The 27,400-nt window shown below is 45.9% G+C and overlaps 1 protein-coding gene across 1 annotated transcript; it reads left to right on the forward strand.

Moving 5' to 3' along the window:
* The first annotated feature begins 904 nt into the window (after positions 1–904).
* Positions 905–17,439, forward strand: ACTR5 (actin related protein 5). Its single transcript, XM_066586506.1, has 9 exons — positions 905–1,276; positions 3,755–3,984; positions 6,280–6,449; positions 8,089–8,306; positions 10,822–10,983; positions 11,059–11,166; positions 11,255–11,394; positions 16,183–16,315; positions 16,902–17,439. Exons 1-9 carry the CDS (start codon positions 923–925, stop codon positions 17,154–17,156), a joined length of 1,770 nt encoding a protein of 589 aa, XP_066442603.1. The 5' UTR covers positions 905–922; the 3' UTR covers positions 17,157–17,439.
* The last annotated feature ends 9,961 nt before the right edge of the window (positions 17,440–27,400 follow it).

Below are 27,400 nucleotides of genomic sequence, written 5' to 3' on the forward strand. Positions count from 1 at the left end.
GTGCGTCTGTTTGCCGTACGCAAATGAACGTGTCTTGTGGGCGCAAAAAGTACAGTAAGATACGCCAATGAATGAGCAAAAAAGGATCGTTCATTCCGCAAAAACGCTATGCTCACGCGCCATCAAATACGCAAACGCTCGTAATTACACGCTAAAGGCTTTTTTTTTGCAAGTATCGGCGTATTTTACTGTACGTTTTATGCCCGCAGGGCGTGTTCATTTGTGCGCGGGACACAAAGACGCACCTATGGTAATGGCTCGTTTGTTTAATGACTTGCAGATGTGTTCTTTTTTTGGGTGGAATTATGCAATTTTCCACCCATCTCAGTGCATCTGCGCACTCCCCATTGCCTTCTATGGTGACCTTTGGTGCGCAAATACGTAGAAAAATACAATGTTTCGATTTTTTTTTGGCACGACCAAAATGCGTTTACAACACATCGAAATGTGAATTAACCCATTGAAACCAATGGATTCTATTCTCTGCGTATTGTGCGTGTTAATACGTCCGTGTGAAGCCGGCCTCAGGGCTCCTGCACGTGGCCGAGGCGTATAAACGCTCACGAGGGAGTGACGTGATTGTGCCCTGAATGGAGCGCTTTCACGTGTCCTTTACGAGTGTTTCTGCGCAGCTTACTGTACATTTTTGCGCTGACGGGCCTGCTGAGCCTAATTAGTCCTCGCTGTTATCAACTTGGGTGCGCAAATGTCACAAAAATAAAGCACTTTTTTTATTTGCCCAACTGAAATTTGGGCACAAAAACCCTGAATGTGAGGAAACCCACTGAAATCCGCGGCTTCTATTGTCTGCGAAAACGCGCGCAAAATAGCCATTGTGCAGGAGTCCTTAGGAACCCTCCTACCCCGGAACGTTGTTTCAGAGTCTCCGCGGACGTGTTTAGAGACGGACACACTTTGCAAAATGGCTGCGCCCAGACCGGCGACAAATGTATTCACATTTCGGGATGCCCGAGCGGTGCCGGACCCGGTCCACGAGCCGGTGCTGGAGGGACCCGCCGTGCTGGTGCTGGACAATGGATCCTTCCAGCTACGAGCTGGGTGGGCAGGAGACGGGCCCAAAATGCAGCTGCGCTCGGTGGTAGCCCGTAGCCGCGGCGGGCCCCGGAGCCTGAGCCGTGTGGGCAACGATATCCCGAGCTTGGAGCCGTTACGGTGGCTGCTGCGGACGCCGTTTGATAAGAACCTGCCGGTGAACCTGGAGCTGCAGGAACTGCTGTGTGATCACGTGTTCCAGAGACTGGGGGTGACGTCACAGGTGGCTGTATATACTGCCTTGTACTGAGAGGGGAGGCACATTCTGGGCGCCGTTCAATACAAAAAGCGTAACCTAAATGATATAGACTAGCTGCAAGCGCTGTTCCAATAGCGCCACGACATTAAAAGTAGCGCAGAACCTGAGAGAAGTCGCCGACACTGGGGGTGATGGGCGGACCGCTGCGGCGACAAACGCTTATATTTTTTCCGGTGTGAAGTCGCGATCACCTGACACTCGCTGGTTGGGTCACATGGCGCAAATGTGCGTCCGGCCAATTGTTAACCCAACTCGGCGCTAGGCTAGGATGAGAAACGCACACACGGTTTCCCGACCGCCTCGCTGGGTGTTATGGAAGCGGCTGACTGCGGCAGGCTTACGCCATTTCTGTAATCCTGTAGAAGCGAAGGGTGTTACGTAACCAGCGCAGACAAAATATGATGAACACGTCACCGGTAGAACCACAAGTCGTCCTGCGCTCACACCGCCGCCCCAAAACCAGGACCGCCATATTGTTATTGTCTAAAAGTAGTATAACCAAAAAAACGGGAATTTGGTGTCTTCCAGTGTATAAGACCCCCCAAAATGGCAGGATTTGCGGGTTTTTTTTCTTCCTATTTCCCTCCTTTTTAAGTGTTTTTCGTCCCACACGTACGCCCCCCGGTGTCGGGGTTGGTATGGAGCGGGCACGGTGGCCATCTTTGACCGTTGACATTCGCCGGCTCCAGCCACAATTGGCGCCTATGCTGTTGACTCTTTAAATGCCGCCATCAATTCTGACAGCGGCATTGAAATGCCCCAATCAAAGTACGGAGGTCCTGAACTGCCCTCGTGGCGAGATGCCGTTCAGTTGGCGTGGCAACACAGGGTCTTCAACCTATTAGGACATGCCTGTGGCACGTAATAATAAAGGGCTGGCAGTAATCCCTTATATCGGGGGGGGGGGGCGTTGCTGGGATGCCAGACTATGCGGGGCACAGGCCCTCTGCGTTGCATTTTGCACACTAAGGGCACTTCTAGGGCTCACATGGGTGAATGTGTCCCGCATATTATGCGCATGTGTAAAATACGCAGTACACAGCGGATGCGCATGCTAAATCCCCATAGCCTGTATTGACACGTCTTGTGCACTAAGATAAGATATGCTGCGTTTTTTGCTGCGGGTAATGGGGCCTTTGTTGCCTGGCATGGCTCTCGCACGCCGTGTGATGGGCATTCGGGTGCCATGCCAGGTTTCTTATTGAAATCGATGGGAAACTATTCGGATCCTCTCTTGCTCGTGCCAATCGGGACTTCACAGATGCGATGCTAGGCGGTTTTATCCGAAAAATGTCTTGCGTCCGCTGGTAAACCGCATGTTCTTAACAGCAATATCGCACCGATCCCTTGCTGTTAACCCCTTGCATGCTGTGATCAGTGTGACGTCATCAGCCCTCCGCCATGTAGTCGCAGGGGGCCGATTGGTGTGGATCAGTGGGGGTCGCAGGCTGAGGACTTCACCGTTCAGCAAGGTTTTCGTTATCCTGTTTATAGGGAATAACTTGTCATCTTGGTTCAGCCACCATAAGTAGCGCCACTATAAAACGCAACCCGTTCTGCTGAAAACAAGCCCTCAGACGGCTGCGACAATGGAAAAATAAAATGTTTTTTTTTTTTTTTAATTAACCCCTTAAGGACCAAATTTACGGCGCTTGGTCCTGGGCTTTAATTCTGCCCGATCCCAGAAATACGGCACAGGATTAAAGCCTCTGCTGCTGCAATCAAGCAGAAGCAGGTCGGGTTGTCGGCTGTTGGTCACAGCTGAGTGAGTGCTATGTACTAAAAAGTGTGTTTCTTTCACTACGCGAGCCAGCGGTCACGTGACCCCTGGGTTACCCTGGCACAGCAGAGCTGCAGGGTCCTAGCAGACCCTGATCAGCTCTGCCAGTGACTATTATCACTACAAGGGATGATTCCCTGTAACTGGGGCTCCTATGGATGCTACAGGGGAAAAGTGTCAAAAAAAAAAATGTGAATGTCCCCCAGAGGTCTTATATGACGTCATGGGGGACATGAATAGAAAATTTTTTTTTTTACAGAAATAAGTTTAAAAAAATTACAGAATACAATAAAAAAAATATACATAAAAAAGAAAATAACCCAAAGCTGACGCCAACCAAAACCGTTGCCATATGCGCCCCGTAAACCAAACCATATATACTATATATTAAAATGTCCAAAATAAAATGAGGAGCCCGGTCCCATACTTTATTTTAGCGTAAATATACTAATTTTTAAAAAAACTATAGAAGTAAAAAAAAGCCTATTTTTTTTTAGATTTTTACCTCCTGTAAGACTAAAAAATGTTTAAAAAAAAAGCCAGTGAAAAAGATATTTTAAAAAGCGGCGAAAATAATTTTGGTTGCGGAAAGAAAAAAAATAGGTCAGTGAACACACCTCATGGTTCTGCATTCTCAGTAATATGTCTGTCTCCCCCTACAGGGCTGCGTGGATCACCCAGTTGTGTTCACCGAAGCGCCGTGCACTCCGCTCCATGTCCGCCAGATGGTGTCAGAGCTCCTGTTTGAGTGTTACCGGGTCCCCAAAGTGTCATTTGGCATCGATGGACTGTATAGCCTGTATCACAATAAACGGGAAGCCTTGCTCACCAATGCCATTGTTGTGTCCTCCGGCTACCACTGTACTCACATACTTCCCGTCCTAAATGGCAGGTGAGTCCGAAGCATCGATTAGGTGACTATATAGTTACAGCACGGAAATCCCATAATGGTCCATCACCATAAATAAATGTCTTAAAGGGGTTGTCTGAGTTATGAAATGGCAGCTAAGGGGCCACCCATGGAATAAAATAACAAAACAACTGATACTCGCCTCTTCCCCCACCACCGCTTCCGGTTTCCATTATGATGCTGTTTACAGGCTGTATAAATCTGCCGCTGCAGCCAATGATGATGAGCGCTGTCGTTGGCTGCAGCAGCCTGCTAGTGGGCGGCTCAGGCTGACTGCACCTTTTAAAGACGACGTCAGCAGGTAGACTGGAACTGGCGGCGGGGCTGCTCTGTTATTTTGCACCATGGGGCCCCATTAGGCTGCCCTTCTTAACTCGGATTCCCCTTTTGTCTCAGGAAGACCACCAATGCCCTTTTATAATTCTCTATGTAGGGCCAGTAATCTGCCCTCTTTGGGGGATTTGGAGGTCTGGGCCCCCTCTATAAGCCGGAGTGAAGGTAGATGCTCTGTAAGAATAGCCCCCATTGAAGGGTACGGCCGCACGGGACAAATCTGCTGCGGGCTTCTTGCAAAAGGTGAATTCTCTGCTGAAAATCAGCAGCATAAATTGACATGTTGTGGAATTAACTTCGCCGCCGCAGGTCGGTCTGCTGCAGGCGTTCCGCAGCGTGGGGGTGAGATTCATTTAAATCTTATCTACTTTACATATTGCACTTTTTTTTGTGTGTGGAAACTCTGCAGAGAACATGTACCCCTTGTGTGGGCGTACCCCAGGGATATAGGCAGATCCGCAGTGGCAAGAAAACGCACCACATGCGGATTTAGTTGCTGGTTATGGTGTGAAAATGTTGTGGGTTTGACATCTTGCAAATTTAAAATCCGCAGCACGTGGGTGAGATTTCTTGAAATCTCGTTCATATTACTTGTACTGCAAAACGCGAAGGGCTTCCTGCAGGCAATCGGGCTGCGTAAAATCTGTAGAGTTTACATGTGGCCGTTCCCTTAGGGTGCCTTCTCATGGCGCGTATTCGCTGCGATCTTTCCATAGCGGAAGATATGCAGCGTTCGAATACGCAGCAAATCCGGACCTAAGTGTGTTTTTTTTTTCTTTTTTTTTTTTCTTTATTGCTTTTTTTTCTCCCTGCGAGAGTGATGGATTTTTCTCGAAAAACACATTGCATCGTCAAACATGATTTTTCACAAGCGTGAAAACTGCACATTGTTTCAGTAGGAAGAATAAGAAAAAAAAATCGGCAGCACATTTGCATGACAATCGCATGTGAGACGCATTCTGCAGATCAGATCCGCCCATGGACATTGGGTCTAATATTTACATTCATTCTGCATCGAAAATGTCTGGCTTTGTCTTGCAAAATCGGCTACAGAGGCAGCAAATTTTATCTTGATTGTGATAGTAAGGGGTAGAAAGTTATCTTCTCTTAACCGTTAACGCTATTGTTCACTTATCTGCACACAACAAAACCCATTGGAAAGCTATTCACGGTGTAAATAAACCACCTTCATATCACACTGCATTAAAGGCCTTTGTAGATGGAACGATATTGTTAAAAATTGTTAAAACAAGCGAAAATGAATGATAATCGTTCAATCTAAATGCAGCCAACGGCAAACGATAATCATCGTCGGTTCGTTCACTTATCGTTGACTGGTTTAAACAGCGCTAGTTCAGAAGTTCTCAGTCACTTATACAGGCAATCATCCCTGGGACGACTGTCAGGCACTTCTTCCCTTGTAATAGAACCCTAAGGCCTAGTGCCCACGGCCATGACGGGCTCCGCAAGCGGAACTCCGCAACTGAGTCCGTCACCGCGCCCCCGCCCAAAGACTCCATACTCTCCTCCTGATCCGATGGCCGATGTCCCGCATCCTGTGGGACATCCGAGAATTCTCGCAGCGGGATGCGGTCCTGTGCCCCTGCAGATGCCTGCGGCTTATCCTCCCTCGGCATCTTATTCTCTGCTATGCGTCGGCTTCCGGCCAGCCGCCGCATGTGCAGAGCGGAGTCGGGCCCGTGACTAGTGACGTTTCTGTGCAGACCTCTGCGAGACCCATACAGAAATAGAACATGCTGCGATTTGTTTTCCGTGTGTGTGTGTAATGCAATCCTGAGCAGGCGGGCACGGGCGGAAGTTCTGCGGGAAATCCCACCGTGGAATTTCTGCCCGTGTGCAGGGGGCCTAAGGTGTTTTCTGTGATGAGACAATCCCTTTAAGAGAATCAGTATGAGTGATTTACTACAAGTTCTGTTAATTTAGGCTGGATGGTAAGAACTGCAGGCGTATAAATATCGGGGGCTTCCATGCTGTGACTTATCTCCATCGGCTGCTGCAGCTGAAGTACCCAGGACACCTCTCTGCTATCACGCTGAGCCGCATGGAGGAGATTCTACATGAGCACTGCTATGTGCCCAGTGACTATATGGAAGGTAAGACTGTAAATAGCCTCAGCGTGCCAGATAAAATAATCTAGCTATGAAATTAGAGGGGGGATCTCCGCAAGGTAAAGTTAAATTGTAGACTAAAGGCCCGACACACTTGTCCCCGCACATACTCGCTCCCGTGCTGTTACACAAGAGCGAGTATCGCTGGCTGTCTGACAGAGCGGCCAACAGGGGTCTGGGGCGGCTGGAGAGGGGTGGAGGAGAGAGCGAGTAATGAAATCTCCTCCAGCCACTCTGGTTCCCTGCTAGCCACTCTGTCCGAAAGCCAGCAATACTCGCTCTGGTGCAGTAGCACGGGAGCGAGAACACACAGGGACAAGTGTCTGGCATCGTTTGCCCGACATTCGTCTAGTGTAAAGGGACCTTAAGATTTAACTCCTTGAGTGGCACGCCTGGAAATTTTCCGGGACGAGCTCCACTGCCAATAGTGATATAGCCCGGAAGATTTCCGGGCTATGTATCACTATGGGAGCTGCAGAGCACAATGCCACAAGCTGTGACAGTGTGCTCTGCCTGCACAGTCTCACAGAGAACAAAGTAAGGGCTTTGAACAACAGAAGCAGAAGATATCGTCGCTATGTCGGCAATCTCCTGCTTCTAAGTCTCCTGCTTTGTTTATAGGTTGCCATAGAGACCATCGGCTTGTCAGAAGCAAGCCGATGATCTCTGTGGCAGGGAGAGCTGATGCTTGGCTGTCAGAGGACAGATAGGTACCAGCTCTTACAGCAGAGATCAGAGAAAACCTCCGATCTCTGCTGTGTTAACCCTTTACATGCTGCAGTCTATGTGACTGCAGCATGTAAAGGGCTGTCACTGCAGCATGTAAAGGGCTGTCACCATCGGACCTCCAGAAAGTGATCAGGGGGTCCTGATGGGTCCCTGTGGAAGTCCCCTAAAGGGACAAAAATTTAAAAAAAAGTTAAAAAAAAAAAAAACAAAAGTAAAAAATAAATAAATATAAAAACACTTGTCTCCCTTTACTTTGTAAAAAATGTAAAATGAAATCACACATGTGGTATCCCTGCGTCGTAATGACCCAGAGAAGGAAGTTGGTACATTATTTAACCCCTTAATGACATGGCCCCTTTTTTTCTTTTTTCCCCATTTCTTTTTTCCTCCCTGAAACATACAAAAACTGTATAAACTTGCTATCGCCAGAATGGTGCTGACTCAGAGAATAATTATATCACACTATTTATTCTGCATGTTGAATGCCGTAAAAATGAAATTCAAAAAACAAAATGGCAGAATTTCATTTTTTTCCTCCAATCTCCCTACAAATGTTTTTACAAAAGTTCTGCAATACATTATATATACCCAAAAATGATGCCATCAAAAAGTACAACTTGTCCCGCAAAAAACAAGCCCTCATATGGCCTGGTCAATAGAAAAATGAAAAAGTTATGGCTCTTGGAACGCAACTGCAAAATTTGTTGAAATTCAATGATTAGACCATTTAAAAAACCTGCCCTGGTGGGTACGACAGGGTGGTAGGAAACCCGCCACCCAAGGGGTTAAAGGAGTTAGGATTTAAATACCATTGACATAGCATTATCGGGTAGTAATTACCCATTCTTCCTGCAAATATACTGAATTTGGTATCCTACCTGTCCTTACATAATAGAACTGAAGAAATGGCGCTGTCCTGATTACTATGAGGAAAACGTCCACAAGATGCAGCTGCCCTTTTCTTCCAAGGTCCTGAGCAGCACTGTGCCCTCAGAGGAGAAGCAGGAGCGCAGGCAGCAGCAGTTAAGACGTTTGCAGGAACTCAATGCACGACGCAGGGAAGAGAAGCTTCAGCAAGATCAAGAGCGGCTGGAGAGACTTCTCTATGTGCAGGTAACTGAGGCTGTCTTTGTGCGTTTAATGCAAATTTTCCACATCCAATGGGGATTTTGATGTGGATCTAGGTCAAAATGTGCACTATTTGGTACTGATTTGCTGCTGGTTTTACTTTTATGGAAAGTCTGCAACAAATCCGCCACATGTGTACATACCCTGACACTGAGGGAGGAGAAGTCCTGGAAAATTGGAAAAGGGCAAATGTTGATCCTATCTTCAAAAAAAGGGAAGAGGATGGATCCAGGAAACTACAGGCCTGTGAGCCTGACTTCTATACCGGGAAAGATGTTTGAACAAATTATTAAACAGCATCTATGCAAGTACTTGGATAAAAATGGAGTAATTAACCAGAGCCAGCATGGGTTTGTAACAAACAAGTCATGCCAGATGAATCTAATTTCCTTCTATGACAGAATCACCAACTGGGTTGATCAGGGAAATGTGGTAGATATAGAATATCTTGACTTTAGTAAAGCACTTGACAAAGTATCTTATACCATCCTTATTGAAAAAATAACTAAATATGGGATTAACAAGGCAACTGTTAGGTGGATTCACAACTGGAGTGATGATACTCAGAGTGGTCATAAACGGCTTTGAATCCTGCACTGAGCAGTGGGTTGCACCCGATGACCCTGGAGGTCCCTTCCAACTCTACCATTCTATGATTCTATGATTACTTATGCAAAGCATGGAAAAAGCATGTGGAAAAACTTTACAGTGCTGAAAATTGAAGCTGGATTTAGTTTTGGACCCGAAGTTAGAGGGCGATACATTATAGCCCAAGTGGCCCTGGAAAAAAATGACAGTGTCCTCATATTGTAGCAGGGCCCAAACCAGCAGCAAGTGGGGCAAACCTATGTAGGCAGGGGTCAGTAAACTGCCAGCTGCAGCTATGTTGATTGTAGGAGGGGAGAAGCCTTTGCTGCATGCGTAGCTCACTGCAGCAGATTTTCTACAATGCACATGTTACAACTGGAGGCATACATTAAGGTACCGTCTATTTCTAACCCTTTACACCTCCATGACATAAATGAGCATCATAGCCTGACTTCTCTTAAGTTTCCATGACGGACATTTATGCCATGGGTCTTGTGCCCACATAATGACTGCAAGGGCTCTGTGCGGATGGCAGCTGGGCTCCCGCTGTAATGACCAGGATCAGAGAAAACTCAGATACTATCATTTAACTTCCTATATGATCTGGTAATAGTTTTACTGCAATCGCCATGTCTTCTATAATTACAGTACCTCCATACTGTAAGATACGCACTATATCAATACCAACATTACCAGTAATATTACTTTATAAGGGCCAAATTATACCGCCATATCATGATCACATATTACCCCAGATAGTGATGGAATAATACCATTCTACTGTTACAGAATAAAGGCCATTATACAGATTAACATTACGAAAAATAACACTATATGAAAGCCAAATTATACTGCACACCATGATCACATGACATAGCGACAAAATAATATGACCATACAAGTACTGAATAAAAACTACTGCAAAGATTCGTATTACCAATAATAACAATACATGAGATCCAAATAATACCCACAGACTGTGACCACATAATAGGCCACAGCGTTAATGAAAAAGTATACAAAGACAAATGTTACACCCATACAGTGACCACAGAGTGGTAGATACTAGTTCGCAGTACCAGTCCACAGGTGCTCTGCAGACCATATAAGTGATTACAGTGCAGTTGCCTCCAGTAATCACTGGTGATGTCGTTCATTTTCCTTTTTCTTCTCTACCTGGCTCAGACCACCATAATGATTTCCCCTGGACACAACTTGTGTCTGCAGAATTTGAAAGACAGACAACTTTAACTCCTCGGTTTTCCAGCCATTGCCTTTAATTTTCTATACCCCTACACAGTGTCCCCAGACAGTAATAATGCCGTATGTGCCACATAGTAGTTATTGGACAGGGGTGCACTGCTCGGGACTCTAGTCCATCAGCTGATCGTCCAGCCTGCTGTCCAATTGGAGAGCTGTGCTGCTACGGCACTTCCTGCTTCTCTCCTGGTCAGGACTGGATGTGACGTCCTCACCCTAAGAGAAGCAGGAAGTGGAGGAGCCGCACAGCTCTCCCATTGATTTAAATGCGAGTAAAGGCGGCGTGCACACTTCTTCCCCTGTCCATTTTATAACATCATCTGGACTGCAGGTCTGATGATCAGCTAATGGACAGGGGTTCCAAGCAGGGGACATCGTCCATTAACTGTGATGACCTGTCCAGAGGATTATGACTACGTCCATTTGTCGGTCTCAGCCTTCTGCAAGCCGCAGCCAATATCTTTAAAAAAATCAGGTAGTGTTGTCACGTTACATCAGTGTAGCCGCTATTCTGATATGCCATCACTTTATAAGATGGGAATACCTTTTTGCGTAAGTTCAGGTGGTTGCCTAGCAACAGGCGCCACTTCCAACAGGTGAGACTCCCGGTTGAACCAGCTATTGCTGTTGTAACTGTAGTTTTGCTGAACAGGAGCTTCTGGAGGACGGACAAGTGGAGCAGTTCCACAAAGCATTGATGGAGCTGAACATGGACTCTGCAGAGGAGCTTCAGTCTTACATTCACAAACTCAGCATCGCCGTTGAACAGGGCAGGCAGCGCATACTGGGAGATCCAATAGACGGCAAACCCCAGGTATGTCGCTGTTATACAGAGTCCAGCGAGTCACTCTGTGCAGTTTGCATTTGTAATCATTTTTCTTACCACTAGACGCCAGAAACGGTGGGGACAGAAACGGATGAAATGGAGGGAATCTCTGAACTGGAACCTCTTGACTCGGAGGAGCAGATAGAACCTGAGAAGACGTCTAATGTCCAGGTACTGATTTTTTTTTTTTTTTAATGTGTGAATAGTTACAAAGTTTTAGGCCATTGTGTGGTGACCTTTTTTTTTTTGCCCTTGCCAGCCGATGTTTAACGTTGCAGAATATCATCAGATGTATCTGGGCACAGAGAGGATTCGTGTTCCTGAAGTGTTATTTCAGCCTTCTTTAATTGGAGAAGACCAGGCTGGCCTGGCTGAGACTATGCAATATATGCTCGACCGGTAAGTGTAGATGGCAGTTAAATAAATAGCTTTGCTTAGTGATAATCGCTGCATGTGTTAACCACTTGCAGGCATCTCCCACACATATGCAGCAGGCGTCAGATGTACATCACCACAGCATCTAAGGGGTTTGACAGAAAGACCCCCCACCCCACCACCCGCTGTGAGATCAGGGGAGCCATGCAGGTGTCATGGCAGCCGGGGACCTTATGAAAGGCCCCAGGGCTGCCTTAGGAGACTGCCTATCAAGCCACCCCCGTGGGGTGGCTTGATAGGCTGCATGTCAAATTGCAGTATGACGTAATGCTGTTTTAATTGTAATTAAAACAAGTAATAAAAGTTTAAACCACCCCCCTTTAGCCATATCTATAATTAAAAAATCTAAATCGTGAAATAAAAATACATATTTGGTATCGCCGCGTCCGTAAAAGTCCGATCTATCAAAGTAGCACATTATTTACCCCGCATGGTGAACGTCGTCCGTAAAAAAAAATAAATAAATAAAGAACACCAGAAATGCACTTTTTCAGTCACCCTGTCTCCCAGAAAAAAACGCAATAAAAAGCGATCAAAAAGTCGAATATATTCCGAATTGGTACTAATGGAAACTACAGGACTCCCACAAAAAATTAGCCCTTGGTGAACCATGTCTACGGAAAAATAAAAAAGTTATTGTGGGCAGAAGAGGGAGACAGAAAATAATTTAAATAAAATTAAATGTCTTTGAAAAAATAAAAGAGTAGCATAGTAAAAAAAAAACCTATACAAGTTTGGTATCGTAGCAATCGTACTGACCCATAAAATAAAGTTATCATGTTGCTTTTGTTGCCGTTTGTGCGCCGTATAAACAAGAAAGGTGGCGGGAATGTGTTTTGTTTTTTTTTTCATTTTACTCCACTTAGAATTTTTAAAAAGTTTTTCAGAACATTATATGGTACAGTAAATGGCACCATTGAAAAATACAACTCGTCCCGCAAAAACAAGCCCTCATACAGCGACGTCAATGGATAAATAAAGGAGTTATGATTTTTTAAAAGGGGGGAGGAAAAAACGAAAGGGGGGGGAAGGGGCCGCGTCATTAAGGGGTTCATAATACTACTCAACCCACAAAAAACAGCATCATAGAGCTATGTCGATGGAAAAGTGAAAAAGATGTGGCTCTTCGAAGGTAGGGATGGAAAAACAAAATTCACTACTAAATCTGCCTGCAGCACCAAGGGGTTTACCCCTTTCCACATTATGACGTGCCTGGCCCACATAATAGCCAGCAGGGGTGATGCTAATGACTAGGATTAGAGAAATAAATTGGTCCCAGCCATGTAGCCCTGTAAGCACCGTGATCCCTTGTTCAGATGAACAGAAGAGGATCTCCCTTAGCCCCGTGCCCATCAGCTCGGCTTACAAAGGCCAAAGTTGTCATAGTTGTACTTTTCATGCACTTGCAATAATGTACTGCCATAAACCATTGCAATGTATTTATACAAGGTTACTGGAAAAGAGATAAACACTTTAACATTTTATAGAAACCAAGATATTTTTGATATGACCAAAATACACGTTTTTTTTTTAGTATTTCTTGCGTGCCTAAGTTACAAATGTTGGCATGAGCCTTTTCACAAACACGACCCACTTGTTCCTCTACCGCAGAGGTCTCTCAAAACTTTTTCTGTTTGCTGAAAAAACAGTGTTCTGAAACTTCTCGCTCCACAGGTGCTCACATGAGGCTAACATCACAAGCTGCAATCCTAAAAACTTTTATCTTAAGGCCTCATGCCCGCAGGCATGCATCATTCCCAGTGCAGAATCCCAAAGCCGTTTCCAGTCGTGCCCACAGCCATGAGGCCAAAAAAGACATCTACGCACCTGTTCGGACGCAACACAGGTCTCCTCCGTCGCGGTTGGATCTTTTTTTCTTCTGGATGGTGGATGTGTCCAGGTGCGTCGGCGGCGTGCGGCACTTCTTAAGAAAAAAAAAAAAGATCTCCTGCTTTCTTGCGGATCGGACGGCTTTCATTGACCTTAGCGGAAACCGTCCCTGCAGGAGGACCACAGAAAATGGAGCATGTTGTGGGTGTTTTCCTACACGTGTGACCCGCACGGCAAGGAAAAATGACATCCACAGGTATTTAATTACCTGTGGGTGCCCAATGAGTCCCTATGGGCGCAGGAGACCTGTGCAGATTTTTAAAATGACTTTTGCCGTGGACATGAGGCCTAACGCTATACTACTACGGCTATTTTGTGTCAAGCTGTTTAATGTTTTGGTTCTATACAATGTTGAAATAGTCTAAGCCTGGGTTCACACAAGGCGTATTCTCGTCGGAAATCTCGCGGTTTGGCCGCAGCCAAAACCGCGAGATTTCCGCAGGGAGAACCGCCGCGGAAAAAGCCGCGGCGGCTTTGAAGCGGCCCGGCTGCTCGCTCTTCCGCTGCGACCGGCGCTCCCATAGAGGAGAGCGCGACCGCAGCGGAATGAAAAAAAGAATGGACATGCTGCATATTCTGAAACCGCTGCTGCGGCCGCCACAGTTCCAGCCGGACTTACCACAGCGGATTGGCTGTCCCATGTGGACGAGATTTTTGAGAAATCTCATCCACATGGCTGGCTAATCCCGAGATTAGCGCCCGCGGCCGAATTCCGCGGCAAATCCACCCTGTGTGAACCCAGTCTAATTCTTTTATATACTCTGTCAAAACAAACAATCCAGCACCTAGAAGGAGTTGTCATTTTGCTGCAAAACTTGGCTTGCAGTTACATCTCAGGCAGATATGCAAATGATTACAGCTGTGGTGATTAGATGAACGGTCTTGTCACCGGAGGCCCTAAAAGTGGTTCCCCCTTTGGCCTCTAAAAAAAGCTCTCGGAGGCCCCTTGTGTGTAGTGACCTCTTCTTCTGTTTGTGTAGAGCTTGTTGACCACTAGACGCCTCTACGACACAAAGATTTTGACAAGTTAACAAAAGTTTGAGAGGGGCGCATTATTGGTCTGTGAGAAGCTGGATGGTCATATCAACAAATTGCCCGCCACCTGGGCTGTTCTGACCAGACAGCGAGGGGGTGTTTGGGCCAGTGGATGCATCAGGACATGCATACAAAGCGACCGGGCTCAAGATGCGCTCGACAGACCACCAGCAGAGAGGATCGTCTAATCGTCCAACAGTCTGTTGACTATTTTGTTGTCAACCATATAGAGACTGATGGTTCCATCATTACAGGCCACTGTGTTTAACAGAACCATTTACTGGCGCTTCGCTGAAGGCCGTTTGGTCTCACAGCGCCAAATACATCTTCTGGCTTTCACACCCACCATTGCCTCTGTGTGCAGTGGATTTGTGAAAAGCAAAACTGGATGCTACAGCGTGGAATTGGGTTGTCTTCAGCAACAACTCCAGATTTAGTTTAGGCACTGGAGCATCACACTGCCCCCTGCTGGTGTGATGGTCTGGGGGGGGGGGGGGGATCATCACATATGACAGTCGGTCACCCCTAGCAGTGGTACGAGGCACAATGACTGCTCAGCGATATGTTCAGGACATCCTGCAGCCACATGTGTTCCTCTCATGGTGGCTTCCAAGGGGCAGCAGGATAATGCTCGGCCGCACACACAAGGGGGTCACAGGGATGTCCCCACAACATTACCACCCTTTCATGGCCTGTCTTGGCAATAGATATAGCAATCAAAGTACTTGTATAAGACCATCTGGGACCCCAACTTCATCCTTCAGTGAGTTTGCACGATATAGAAGATCAGAAACAGCAAAAGTGGAATGATATGCTGCTGGATAACATATGGAACCGCTACGCCTCCATGTCCACCCATATTTCATATTGCATCCAAGATAGAGCCGGTACAACAGGGAATTAGAGCCTCCATGTCCACCCTTATCACATATTATATCCAAACCAGAGGGGGTACAACAGGCTACTATTGTGATCTCTTACGTATATCAGCGTTACAATCACACAGAGAAAGTTTAATTTGAATCCAATAACAACTTCTAGGGGAGGGAGTTACTTTAACAATGAGTGTAGCGACCCTGACGGAGCATGAAAGATTATATTGGCATCTGCTGTATAAAATGAAGACCAGAAAATAAAAATATGGAGAAAATGATTTGAAAATGACTTCTTTATGCATTTCGCCATTTGTATTTAATAGAAAAAAATAATAAATTAAACTCCACAATATCCGCACCGAAGCTTTATGGCCGCCTGCACACGGGCGGAAATCCCGCGGCGGTATTTCCCGCGGGATTTCCACCACTGAAAGTTTGCATAGGAGTGCATTACAATACGCACTCCTATGCAGAGGGCCGCAGTTTGGCCGCGCGAAATCTCGCGCGGCAAACAAACCGCGGCATGTCCTATTTTTGTGCGGGGCTCGCACTTATCCGGCCGCCGGCCCCGGTCTGCGCATGCGCCGGCTGCGCGGCAGTCGGCACATGAAAGAGCCGGGGCCGCCAGGCGCGGGTGAGTACGCGCTCGTCCCTGCAGGCTCTGGGGTCGGGTCCCGCGGCGAGAATTCTCGCTGCCGGATCCGACCCGCTCGTGTGCAGGCGGCCTTTAGAAAGTTGTGGATAACGAATAAAAAGACCAAAATTTGCATTTTTTTTAAAGGGTTCAGAGCCACTTACACAAGAAGACTGCCGCTCCTTTTTATATATTTAGATGGGAATGTCTTGTAGTTCTGGTTCTGATTTGAAGTGTCTTGTATTTAATCTGTATAATGGCAGGTTCTGGGGCAGCGTATATATTGTATCTCTAGTAATACGTTTCCGTCTTCCTCAGATACCCACAAGAGGTGCAGCAGGAGCTCGTGCAGAACGTCTTCCTGACAGGCGGCAACGTAATGTATCCAGGAATAAAGGCGCGGATGGAGAAGGACCTGCTGCAGATGAGACCTTTTGGTTCCACTTTCCATGTGTGTCCCGAGTTCTCTTCTTTAGTGATTTCTTTCTTTTACATATTTGAAGGCACATTTAGACGCAACGATTTTCACTCAAAATTTGCTCAAAAGCCGTGTTTTGAGCGATAACCGTTGCGTCTAAATGCAAGGCCATCATGCACTTTTTGTGCACTGTTCATTAGCGCCCTTTTCTAGTTTTCTGGAAATGAGCGATGACTCTTATCAGTGGCGCAGGCTGATATCTCAGGTGGCAGCGCTGATAAAATTCTCTCAGCGGTACCCGGCTGGCAGTTCTCAGCAAGACACCAGTTGAAAGTGCGGAGAACAATGCAGCTGTTTACATATGCAAAACAGCTGCATTGTTCTCATAGCAATCGCGGTGGTATCCTGCTCCGCCTGCATAATTCTTAAGTAGCTAATTAGCTACTTAAGAGTTATGCAAAGATGATCACTCAAAGCTGTCACTCAAACGGTGGTTTGAGTGATTCAGTGTAAATGGGCCCTTAGTCTCTTGAGGCCTTCGGTGTTCTTCTGTACTAATTTAATTGTACGTTGGATTATATGAATTGTACTTTGACCTTAATTGTATTTAATTCCACAGGTGTCTTTGGCCGCTCATCCTGCCCTGGATGCCTGGCACGGTGCCTCTGAATGGGCCCTCCAGAACCTGGAAACCGATGAGGGCTGGATAAGTCGTAAAGAGTATGAAGAGATGGGAGGAGAGTACCTAACAGAGCATGTGGCATCCAACCGCTACACAGCCATCCGACTGCCCAAACCTGCTTCCCGTAGCGCGGCAGCAGCCAACAGCCAGGAGACGGAGAGTGTTCCACAGAGTAGCGCTGCCCCTTCATAGGGGAACCGTACTCCATGCGGAATGAACTATGCACTAGCGAGATGCTGGAACCAGATTAGTATGTGCTCTTCTGTCCAGAGAGGCTGGATTGCAGAATCCAAGTCCTAATCTTACAGCTCATTAAGTAATGTACAGAAAGGCCGGTAGATATTGGTCGTTTGTCCGATCTTCTATTTATATATATTTTTGTAATAAAACTTGAAACCATCCAGAAACCTTATTATTTCTGTACTGAGGTCGTCTCCTTCACATCAGTCTCCTGACTGACTTCTCTATCGCAAAACACATTCCATTGAAAGACTGTTAACCAATCAGTCCATAGAAGGATTAAATAGAATAATAATCTTCATTTGTATAGTGCCAACATATTCCGCAGCGCTTACATAGACAGGGGGAATACAGAGAGACAAAAGTACAAAAGTTACAGAACCACGGTTACATAGTAATCAGTTGAAGGAAACAATAGGGGTGAGGGTCCTGCTCCAACGAGCTTACATACTACAAGTAATGGGGGGATACAGAAGGTAAAGGGCTGGAGATGTGCACGGTATGGCGAGGTGGAGAGTGAGCGATGCTATACACATAGACAATGGTCAGACATTTAGCCGTGTGACGGCAGAAACAGTATGACTGCAGGAGCGGTTTATGATGGCTAGCAGGGATTGCAGTCAGTAGGTCAGGGAGCATGTTATCAGGCAGAGTACACAGGGGGTTCTCTTTAGGGAATGCGGTATGCCTCCCTGAAGAGGTGCGTTTTTAGATCACGCCTAAAGTTTTGTGAGTCCTAGATTGCCCTGGTATCAGTTTCAGAGGATCGGTGCTGCTCTGGAGAAGTCTTGCAGGCAGGAATGAGGTTCAAATTAAAAGGGCACTTAATCTGATTTCGTGAGCGGAGGGTGCGGCCTGGGTGGGGGATTGGGATAAGTGAGGTAATATAGGGTGGCGCTGCGCTGTGGAGGGCTTTGTGGATGAAGGTAGCGAGTTTAAATTGAATTCTGTATTTAACGGGCAGCCAGTGCAGTGACCGGCACAGGGCAGAGGCATCCGAGTAGCGGCTGGACAGGAAGATGAGCCTGGCTGCCGCATTCAGGATGGATTGGAGAGGGGAGAGTCTGGTGCAGGGGAGGCCGATCAGCAACGAGTTGCAATAATGTGGATGAGGGCAACAGTGAGCGTTTTTAGCGTGTCCACAGTGAGAAAGGGGCAGATTCTTGCGATGTTCTTGAGGTGCAGCTGACATGTTCGGGCCAGAGATTAGATATAGGGGGTAAGGGAGAGATTGGACTCGAATATGACCCCAAGACAGCGGGCGTGCTGTACAACTCCTCAGTGATCGACCTATTTTGCCCCTTAATGACCTGTCAGTTTTTTATTTTCCTTTTATCGTTGCATTTCAAGAATCGTAGTAACACTTTTGTCTTTTGCCAACATAGCTGTACAAGGACTTTGTTTTTTGTGAGATAAGTAAATTTTTTTTTTTAATGGTATCACTTTGGATATATTATCTAACCTTTGTTAATTTGCGGGTGGGTAGCTGATGGAAACATATAATCTGTGCCAAATGTAATCCATTTTTAATGTACATGGTTACCTTTATCCTTCAGGCCATTATGATTACAGCAATACCAAATTTATTTATTTATAAGTCTTACTACTTTTCCAAATAAAAACACATTTAAAAAATTGTATTTGCATCACCACATTCCAAGGCATATAGCATGTTTTATTTTTGCACCAATTAAGCTTTATGAGATCTTGTTTTTTGCAGGATGATTTAAAGGTGCCATTACTACTATTTTGGGGGATGCTAGCGGCTAGGTGAGTTTTTTTTTTTTCAAATCGTTTAGCTATGGCTTATTTTAGGAGGAGGGCTTATATTTCAAGCCTTCCCTGGAAATCAAGGTAGGGCTTATTATCAGGTTAGGTGTTATTTTCAGGGAAAGACAGTAGCTGATTTGCTGTGGATTTTTGTGCAGATCTGAAGCAGATTTCAACCCCTTTCAATTTGAATACAATTGAAGGGATGGAATCTGCTGCAGACCTGCACTGAAATCTAAGGCAAATAAGCATCACGTGAAAGCACCCTTAGGCTAATTTCACAGGGGCGAATGCCATTTTGGGCCGTAAGCTTTTACATCCAGTGAAAAAGACAGAAAGATAGAGAAAAAAAAATATCAGATGGAGGCTAAAGAGGTCTCTGTCTGACATAGTCTCCCCTATGGTGCTATGCTGGTCTCCACATAAAAGGCAGAGCCAGCACTGCACTCGCATAACTATCGTATGAAATCAATCATAGGGATAGTGTTTGCAGTTCCGATTGTTCCTTAGTTACAAAAGATGTAACCTGGGGGTGACTGCAGTGGGTTGAGGTCTGCTTGAACCCCCGGGGCTGGAATACAGATTACATGGCACTTTGTGTTCCTTTTATTGTTTTCACTAGGGTGGAGAATGGCTATTCATATAGTGTTCGAAGCCAGAAGATGTTAGTGTTGCTATAACAGAACATACCAGCAGAGGGCGCATGTGACACAATTCTGCTCATGTATTTCCCAAAATTTCTGTACTGCGTTCTAAAGAAATCTGAAATGTGATTGTTCTCAGCAACAGAAACCAAGTAATCTTGTAGCTATGATACCTTTTAATGGCTAACAAAAATACATGATCTTGCAGCTCCTTACATTACAGGGATAAGTTCCTTCTTGTGTGTCAGAGGGCAATGCACTCCTGATTATAAAGTACCTCAAATTTGGAGGTTGCCTGTAACACAGAGAAATTAGGATTGCATTGGCCTCCGACACACAAAAAGGAACTTATTTCCTGTAAGGAGCTGCAGATATTAGTGTATCTTGACGGCACCAGAAAGTCGTGGTGGAGTCAAGTTTGACGGGGGTGATTGGCTGGAGAACTGGGTTGTCTGCAGGTCCTGGCAGGCCAGTAAGGAGGCTGTTTTAGCTGCAATCTAGGGCGGGCTGGACCTCCGTACCCTCTGCGCCCTCGCTGCTGAAAGCACCTTTCCCTTTGGCGTCGCAGAAGGCGGAACCCCGCTGTGTGTAGAAGCGAACAGCAGGGTCACCATGACGGAGCGTACAGTGGCGTGAAGCGGCTTTGCATGAGAAACCTCTGAAGCCGCTCCCCGCATCCCACATGTGGCTGGAGCATGCCGCTCGGCTGCAGGGAGGAGACAGCGACGGCCTTCATCCTTGCAGTGTACAAGCGCAGCAGTATGTCAGGAGGGCAAAGCTAAGAAACTCTGCTTTACCCCGAGGGGTCGTGAAGGACCACTGCTTCCGCCGGCCGAACACAGCTGACAGGCATCGGGCGGGACGGATCAGTGTGGCGGTGGCTGGGACAGAGGGGTGAGCCGTCCGCCAGCTAGGAGGCATGCCTTTAATGGTGTGCAGAACGAAGCAGCATCTGCATCGATTTCTGGCAGCGGTGTTTGCTTAAGCTGGGGGTTACTATTGTGCTTAGGCTGACATTATCAAACCTAAATGCTAACATGTTACACCAGTAACGTCACCATTTTATGTTCTCCTAAGAACAATAGTAAGCCTCAGACTAAGGCAGCACCGCTGCCACAAATCCACGGTGCTGCTAGGACCTTCGTCCCTTGCCCCTATCGGGAGCTGGGGTGTGACAGGGGCGTTCCTCCTGTCAAACTTACGGTGGCGTTAAGAAAGCTTGCTGTAGCATCACGTCCTTTTGTTGGGGGGTCCTTTTAATGGCTAAGATTACTCTGTTTCTCTTACTGGGAACAGTCACAATTTTTTAAAATTAGTAATTAAAAAAAAAAGCAAATTTTAATTACTAAAAAGATATTATTCTAAGCTTGCAATTTGAAGTTTTCTGGTTAACCAATAAAGGTAACACTTTTAGTCTTTTTTTTTTACACAAAAGTATTTATCAACTCTAAAGCACTTGTAAAAGACAGAAGAAACCTCAAAAACACAATTGCAGAAGAGGATTTCCAACAGTGGTGGTTAAAGGGCAGTTTTATGGGAGCCTTAAATGCAGCCTTTTCCACCTCCCAGCAGAAAATTATTGGTGGCCAATCAGTGGTCATCCAGAATACCGCTCTCTCCTAGCTAGGAGATGGAGGGAGATAAGCGGAGGAGCTGGTAGGTTCAAATCAGTGTTGGGAATTCTGTTCAAAGCTTCCAACGCTGGTTTCTGTCAAAATGACATTGCATTGTCAGCAGACCTAAAACCAAATGGACCAATTATAGGCAATGCGTTCCGTTTGGTCAGTGGGTTTTGTTTTCCTGCTGCCAAAATGCAACAGGGGAATGGAACCCAAAGCTCTAGTGTGAACGAGACCTAAGACAACAACTCATCTGTTGGGAGCGCTCCTGCTCAATCACTACAGAGTGAACCAGGATTCTGACGTTTGTAAAGCATATGTCCATCTGTAAATAGCATTTTACAATTTACATATACATTTTGCTAAAAAGAAGGGAACACCGAAATCACACATCTAATCTCCATCTCAAAGACTGAAGTTGAAAATATTCACTATATTTACCAGTTTGGTAATTCGTTGAGAACACAATGACTTATCAATGGTCATTGGAAACCAAACTCCTCATTCAACTGACGGCTGGATTTCAAATAACCCAATTTGTGTGAATTCCATCACGGGAACAAATAATGTCTCGGTAGTGTGTATGTCCCCATCTGTCTGTAGGCACTCCTGACTATGTCTGGGCATGCTCCTGATTAAATGGAGGATGGAGTCTTGTAGGATCTCCTCCCAGACCAGGATCAGGGTATCAGTGAACTGCTGGACAGATTGTGGGTAGTGTTGAGTGATTAATGAAATATTCGGGTTAGGAATACCCAACTCAGTTTTCTAAAAAGTATCATGAATTGGGATTGAAATCAGTGGGAGTTAAAGTTGGCTTCTGTTGCTAGCACTCTTGTCTTTTACTGCTCGGATCCTGAGTTCAAATCCCATCAAGGATAACATTGACGTGGACTTTGACAAACTTATCCACATGTTGCCCATGGTCAGATTTGCACCTACAACTCTAGCACTGCTAACAAGTGAGCCACCACATTTATCCATTCCACTATGGATGAGAACCACAACAAGAATAAACACAAGGAGAATGTCAAAATACTCATCCAGATGTTGCCCTTAGTCAGACTTGAGAACTCCAGCAATGCAAATTACTGAGCTACCACAATGCTTATCTCTACTCCCAAGGAGAAGAATAAAAACAAATATGAACATACAAACTCCATGCAGATGTTGTCCATAATCAGCCGTGAACCTAGAACCCCAGCACTACAAGGCAATAGTGCTAACCACTGAGCCACCAAGCTTATTTCCTCCTCCTCCTCCTCCTCCTCTTTTCCTCCTCTTTTCCTCCTCCTCCTCCTCTTTTCCTCCTCCTCCTCCTCCTCTTTTCCTCCTCCTCCTCCTCTTTTCCTCCTCCTCTTTTCCTCCTCCTCCTCCTCCTCCTCCTCCTCCTCTTTTCCTCCTCCTCCTCCTCCTCCTCCTCCTCTTTTCCTCCTCTTTTCCTCCTCCTCCTCCTCTTTTCCTCCTCCTCCTCCTCCTCTTTTCCTCCTCCTCCTCCTCCTCTTTTCCTCCTCCTCCTCTTTTCCTCCTCCTCCTCCTCCTCTTTTCCTCCTCCTCTTTTCCTCCTCCTCCTCCTCCTCCTCTTTTCCTCCTCCTCCTCCTCCTCCTCCTCTTTTCCTCCTTCATCTTTTTCTTCCTTTTCTCCTTTTCCTTCTTCACCTCCTTCTTATATTTCGTCTTCCCCTACTACGGTACTTTCTTTCACTTTCTTCTTTTTCTCCTCCACAAGAGGAGAAACCCGGCCTGATATAGCGGTCGTCAACATGCGATTTACCCACGGATGCCAGGCATTTTTTAAGGTAAAGTCGTGATCCCCCGACATGGCTTTCAGCAAGGATTGGCAAGTGTTTCCCATTGTTTTCAACACCCCTGTTGTCACATGGAAAGGTGGGCTTTCCATGTAGTGTGGTGGGGTGTCTGTGGTGGCGTGGCCCAAAGTCAAGGGGGCTTACCATGGCAGCAGAGGTGGTGTTGAGTTGCTGGGTTGCTCACTATGCGAATGCTACATTTCGATGTCAGACGTCGCCATACAGTGCTGCACCCAGTAGAATAGGGGACCCACTAAAAAAGAGGTGACCATGAATTTCAATGAGAAACTGTAACTACGTCTCATCAGGCATACATAATGATGTAGAAGTCTTACCAAGGTAGACAGGAAGTGGGGAAGGGAAACAGAATTTTGGCTGAAAACAGCTGTAAATGTACGGGTTATGCAAATAATGTGGGTTATTTGCAGCTTTAGCTTATTTTATTGCTGAGAATTTATTTAGTATTTCTCCCCAAAGTGCACTTTGAACATACAATAATATATTTGGGATTGCATAAGAATGGCAGTCCCCTAATATACATTCTATTGAATCACACCCTTTCTACAGAAGGGTTCTATAGTGTTTTATTGCTGCAGACTAGACTACCATAAAGCAATTATTATGCCTTATTAGTTGGAGAGGAGGTTTGTCATAATGACAGACCCCATTAATAATGCCCATCAGCTGCCCATTTGGGACTCCTAAATACTTCCCTTGCCTTATGCAAAATTACAGATGACTTTCCCTACCGTTATTTGCATGCAGCATGCACAGGGGTTTGTTCACAGCTAGCTCTGACCATGGCCTTTGCAGGTGGGTGTCAACTGAGGCTTTGATATTGATTTTGACACAGATTCAACCCTTTCCAATCCACTGTCCGACGTCTGAAGACATTCTGATTGAAGGCTGTACAGCTTCTGATGTCGGAAGACGTCCGGCAGGGTATTCTTACTGTATATTATTGGCCGCTCTGTTGTTGGGGGCCTCTCCAGCATGTCCCATACCGCAGTACTGGCCCTAGCCAGCAGGTGGCGCCATAGTATAATGGCAGAAAGAGAAAACCCCCTAGGAAACCCTGAATTCAAAATTGGATTGCAAAGGGTTAACACAATTTTCAGCCTTCCATTGCTTTGAGTAGGATTTTCAGTGTGCAATCCACTCTAGGAAAGGGCGTTATTTTTTTCCCTTCGACACAAAATCCACTGTGTGAGGGCGAACTTAGGCCTCCTTCCCACAGTCTTTTTGTTGGAGTATTTGGGACTTGAAAAACGCATAATTTAAAGGCCCATTTAGACGCAACGATTCTCGCTCAAAATTCGCTTAAAACCATCTTTTGAGCTATAACCGTTGCGTCTAAATGCACGGACATTGTGCAGTTTTTGTGTACAATTCCTTCCTCTGATGAACTCTTATCAGGGGTGCAGGCTGTTATCACAGTCGGCAGCAGTGGTAAGATTCTTTCAGCTTGTGTCCTGCTGGTAGTTAACAGCGGGACGTGAGCTGTAAGCATGGAGAACAATGCAGCTGTTTGCCTATGCAAAACAGCTGTATTATTCACCGAGCCTATTGATGACCTATCCTGAGGAGAAAAAAAATCCAAAAAGTCCCAGAAAATCCCTTTAAGGTGCCCATACACATTCGGTTAAAGGAGTTGTCTGGGACTTTTACTAGTAATGACCTATCCACAGATTAGGTCACGAATAGTTGATCAGCAGAATCCCTGTTGATCAGCTGGTTGTTGGGCCCCTGCCAATTCAGACAGTGCTGAAGCAGATAGTTCCGCCAGTGTTGCAGCTACCTGGGTTGGTACTGGAGGTTCAGCTACCATTAAATTCAATGGCAGCTGTGCCTGTAGTACCAACCTGGTCTGCTGCAATACGGACTGTGCTATCTGATTCCAGCATGATCTGTACTGACTGTGGCCCAAAAACCAACTGATTGATGGGGATCCCAAACAGGAGACCCTGCCAATCAATAGTAAAAGTCCCCTTTAATGTGTCTGGCTATGGAGGCCTTCTTCCTGTCCCTCAATGGCAGATGTTTTGTTCTACTCTGCTTGTCTCCCTCGCCCTATCTAAGCTGAAGATGTTTGTTGAGATGGTCGGAGAAGATGGTCATCCACCGAACTAGTGTTTGGCGATCATCTTCTGTATATGGCCATTTTACGTCTCCAGAAACTGAATCTCAGTTCTATGACTTCTGTGTGTTTCTGTCACAATGACGCCATGCCCATAAGTCGGAGGAACAGGATGTAATAATACTCAGCCTCTAATTGCTAAATAATGTGGAAATGAGCTGTAAATAAATAATGAGCTAACTCACATGCAGGATTTCCTTACTGACGCTGCTCACACAATATTGATAGCAGGTTATTTATCTTCTATTATATTGTCACATTTTTTTCCTAAATAAGCATCAAAAGTTTCCACAGTGGAATTTTCCGTGCTCCGAGCCGTGTGTCAGGAGATGGATAGTTCTGTCGGCTCCAACACTTCCAATGATACGTTGTATATTGCACAAAGATGTATGTTAGCCGTAGTTTCTTACAATCATTCCGTCTTTACTTATCTAACCTTTTAACCAGACTTGTAACAATGACTGAGAATATACGTCAAAGCCAGAGTCTTCTCCAGAAGGAAAAGATGACCATGCACAGACAGACTGTTTCAGGGTTTTTACCCCTCATCAGAGTGCAGTAGGTTGTTGGGTAAGAATCAGAATCCTAGAATGGTAGAGTTGGAAGTGACCTCCAGGGTCATCGGGTCCAACCTCAGTGCAGGATACACTAAGTGATCCCAGGCGCTTGAGAGGCTTATGATGTGGGGTGTGAAGGGTATAGGATCTTCTCATTGAGACCACTTGGAATGGGTAAGGAGACTTTTAAGGGTGGTTTCATATCAGCACTCAGGGTTCCGCTTTCTATTTGGGGAGCAAGGAAGAGTAATCCCCATTGCCAAATTGACTGCGTTTTAGGATAGAACTGAACAACGTGCAACGGACCCCATTGACTTGACAAAGACCATCAGGGTCGAAACGTCGCGGCTGGCCTCTTGCCATGAGCTGAAATAAAGATCTATTGATTATACTATCCCGCTGTTTGGAGTGCTGACTCTACATACAAATCTGTGGAACTATATTTGGGACCCGGGGATCTGGTTCCTTAAGGCGTGCACCAACGCTATTTCTGGTATTCCCGATTACATCGGGTTTGGTGAGTGCTGCTGACCATATTTGACTTGTTAGTGGTAGTACATGTTTTTGGCAATAGGCTAGTTTCACATGACCGAGGGCGATATCAGGCTGTGATTCACGGCCCAATATCAGTCTTCCCACCATGTGAAAGCCCCGTGGATGTCAGGTGTTTTCATGTGAAAACAGCCTCACATCACTATGGGGAATCCCTCCATCCCCAGGGGGATGAAGGGACTCCCCCAGGGCCGGCTCAAGGAATTTCCCCAGCTGTGGCTCAAGGGATTTCCCCACTGACAATGAAGGGTTTTCCTTGCTGCAGTTGTCACAGCTGCGGCAGATGATCGCAGAGTTCTCCCACTGATTTCAATGGGGTCAGTACTGCTGCAGTCAGCAATGGGCGATATCACATGAGTGAAAACATTGCAAATGAGAATGAAATCATTGAAAATCATTGGTTTCATAATTCTGCGTTTTCACTCACTCTAGCATTGTGCGAAAATCATGCTATTTTCTCACCTGTGTGAAACCAATCTAAGTCTATAGAAAGTGAAAGAAAAAAAAAAGCCTCTCATTGTGCCAGTTTCCAAGTGCAACCAAGTTTAAATGCAGAGGTTTCCTAGATTTTGTTTTTTTTAAAGGAACCTGACAGTTCCCCCCCCCCCCCCCCCCCCCTTCCCGCTGACTGGCATGCAAGCAGCCGGGTACAGTGACAGACATGCTGATTTCAGCCGTCTGTCACTTATACAGTTCAGTTTAGTGGTATTGCAGATCTTACTTTTAAAACTTTCCAGGGCTGGAAATGAGTCCAATGAAGCTCATGCATATTCATATATGCACATTCCCCCGCTTTCCTCCTCCCCCCAGATGCTGATTACATAGTAACACAGAAGGACCTGTCAGTTAGCATCTGGAAGGAGGAGGAGGGCGACGGAGTGTGCATATATAAATATACATGAGCTTCATCTCCAGTCCAGCCCTGAAAAGTTTTAAAAGTAAGATTTGCAGAACCACTAAAGTGATCAGTAAAAGTGATAGACCACTGAAAACTGTGTGGCTAACACTATAACCTGTTACTCGCAGCCCGGGCAGCTTTAGTATTTTTTTTTTTTTTTAAACCATCTTGCCCATAGGCTGAATTCACTTGACTGCTACAATGCTGCAAT

Source organism: Eleutherodactylus coqui, chromosome 13 (assembly GCF_035609145.1).
Source record: "Eleutherodactylus coqui strain aEleCoq1 chromosome 13, aEleCoq1.hap1, whole genome shotgun sequence".
Taxonomy (NCBI): domain Eukaryota; kingdom Metazoa; phylum Chordata; class Amphibia; order Anura; family Eleutherodactylidae; genus Eleutherodactylus; species Eleutherodactylus coqui.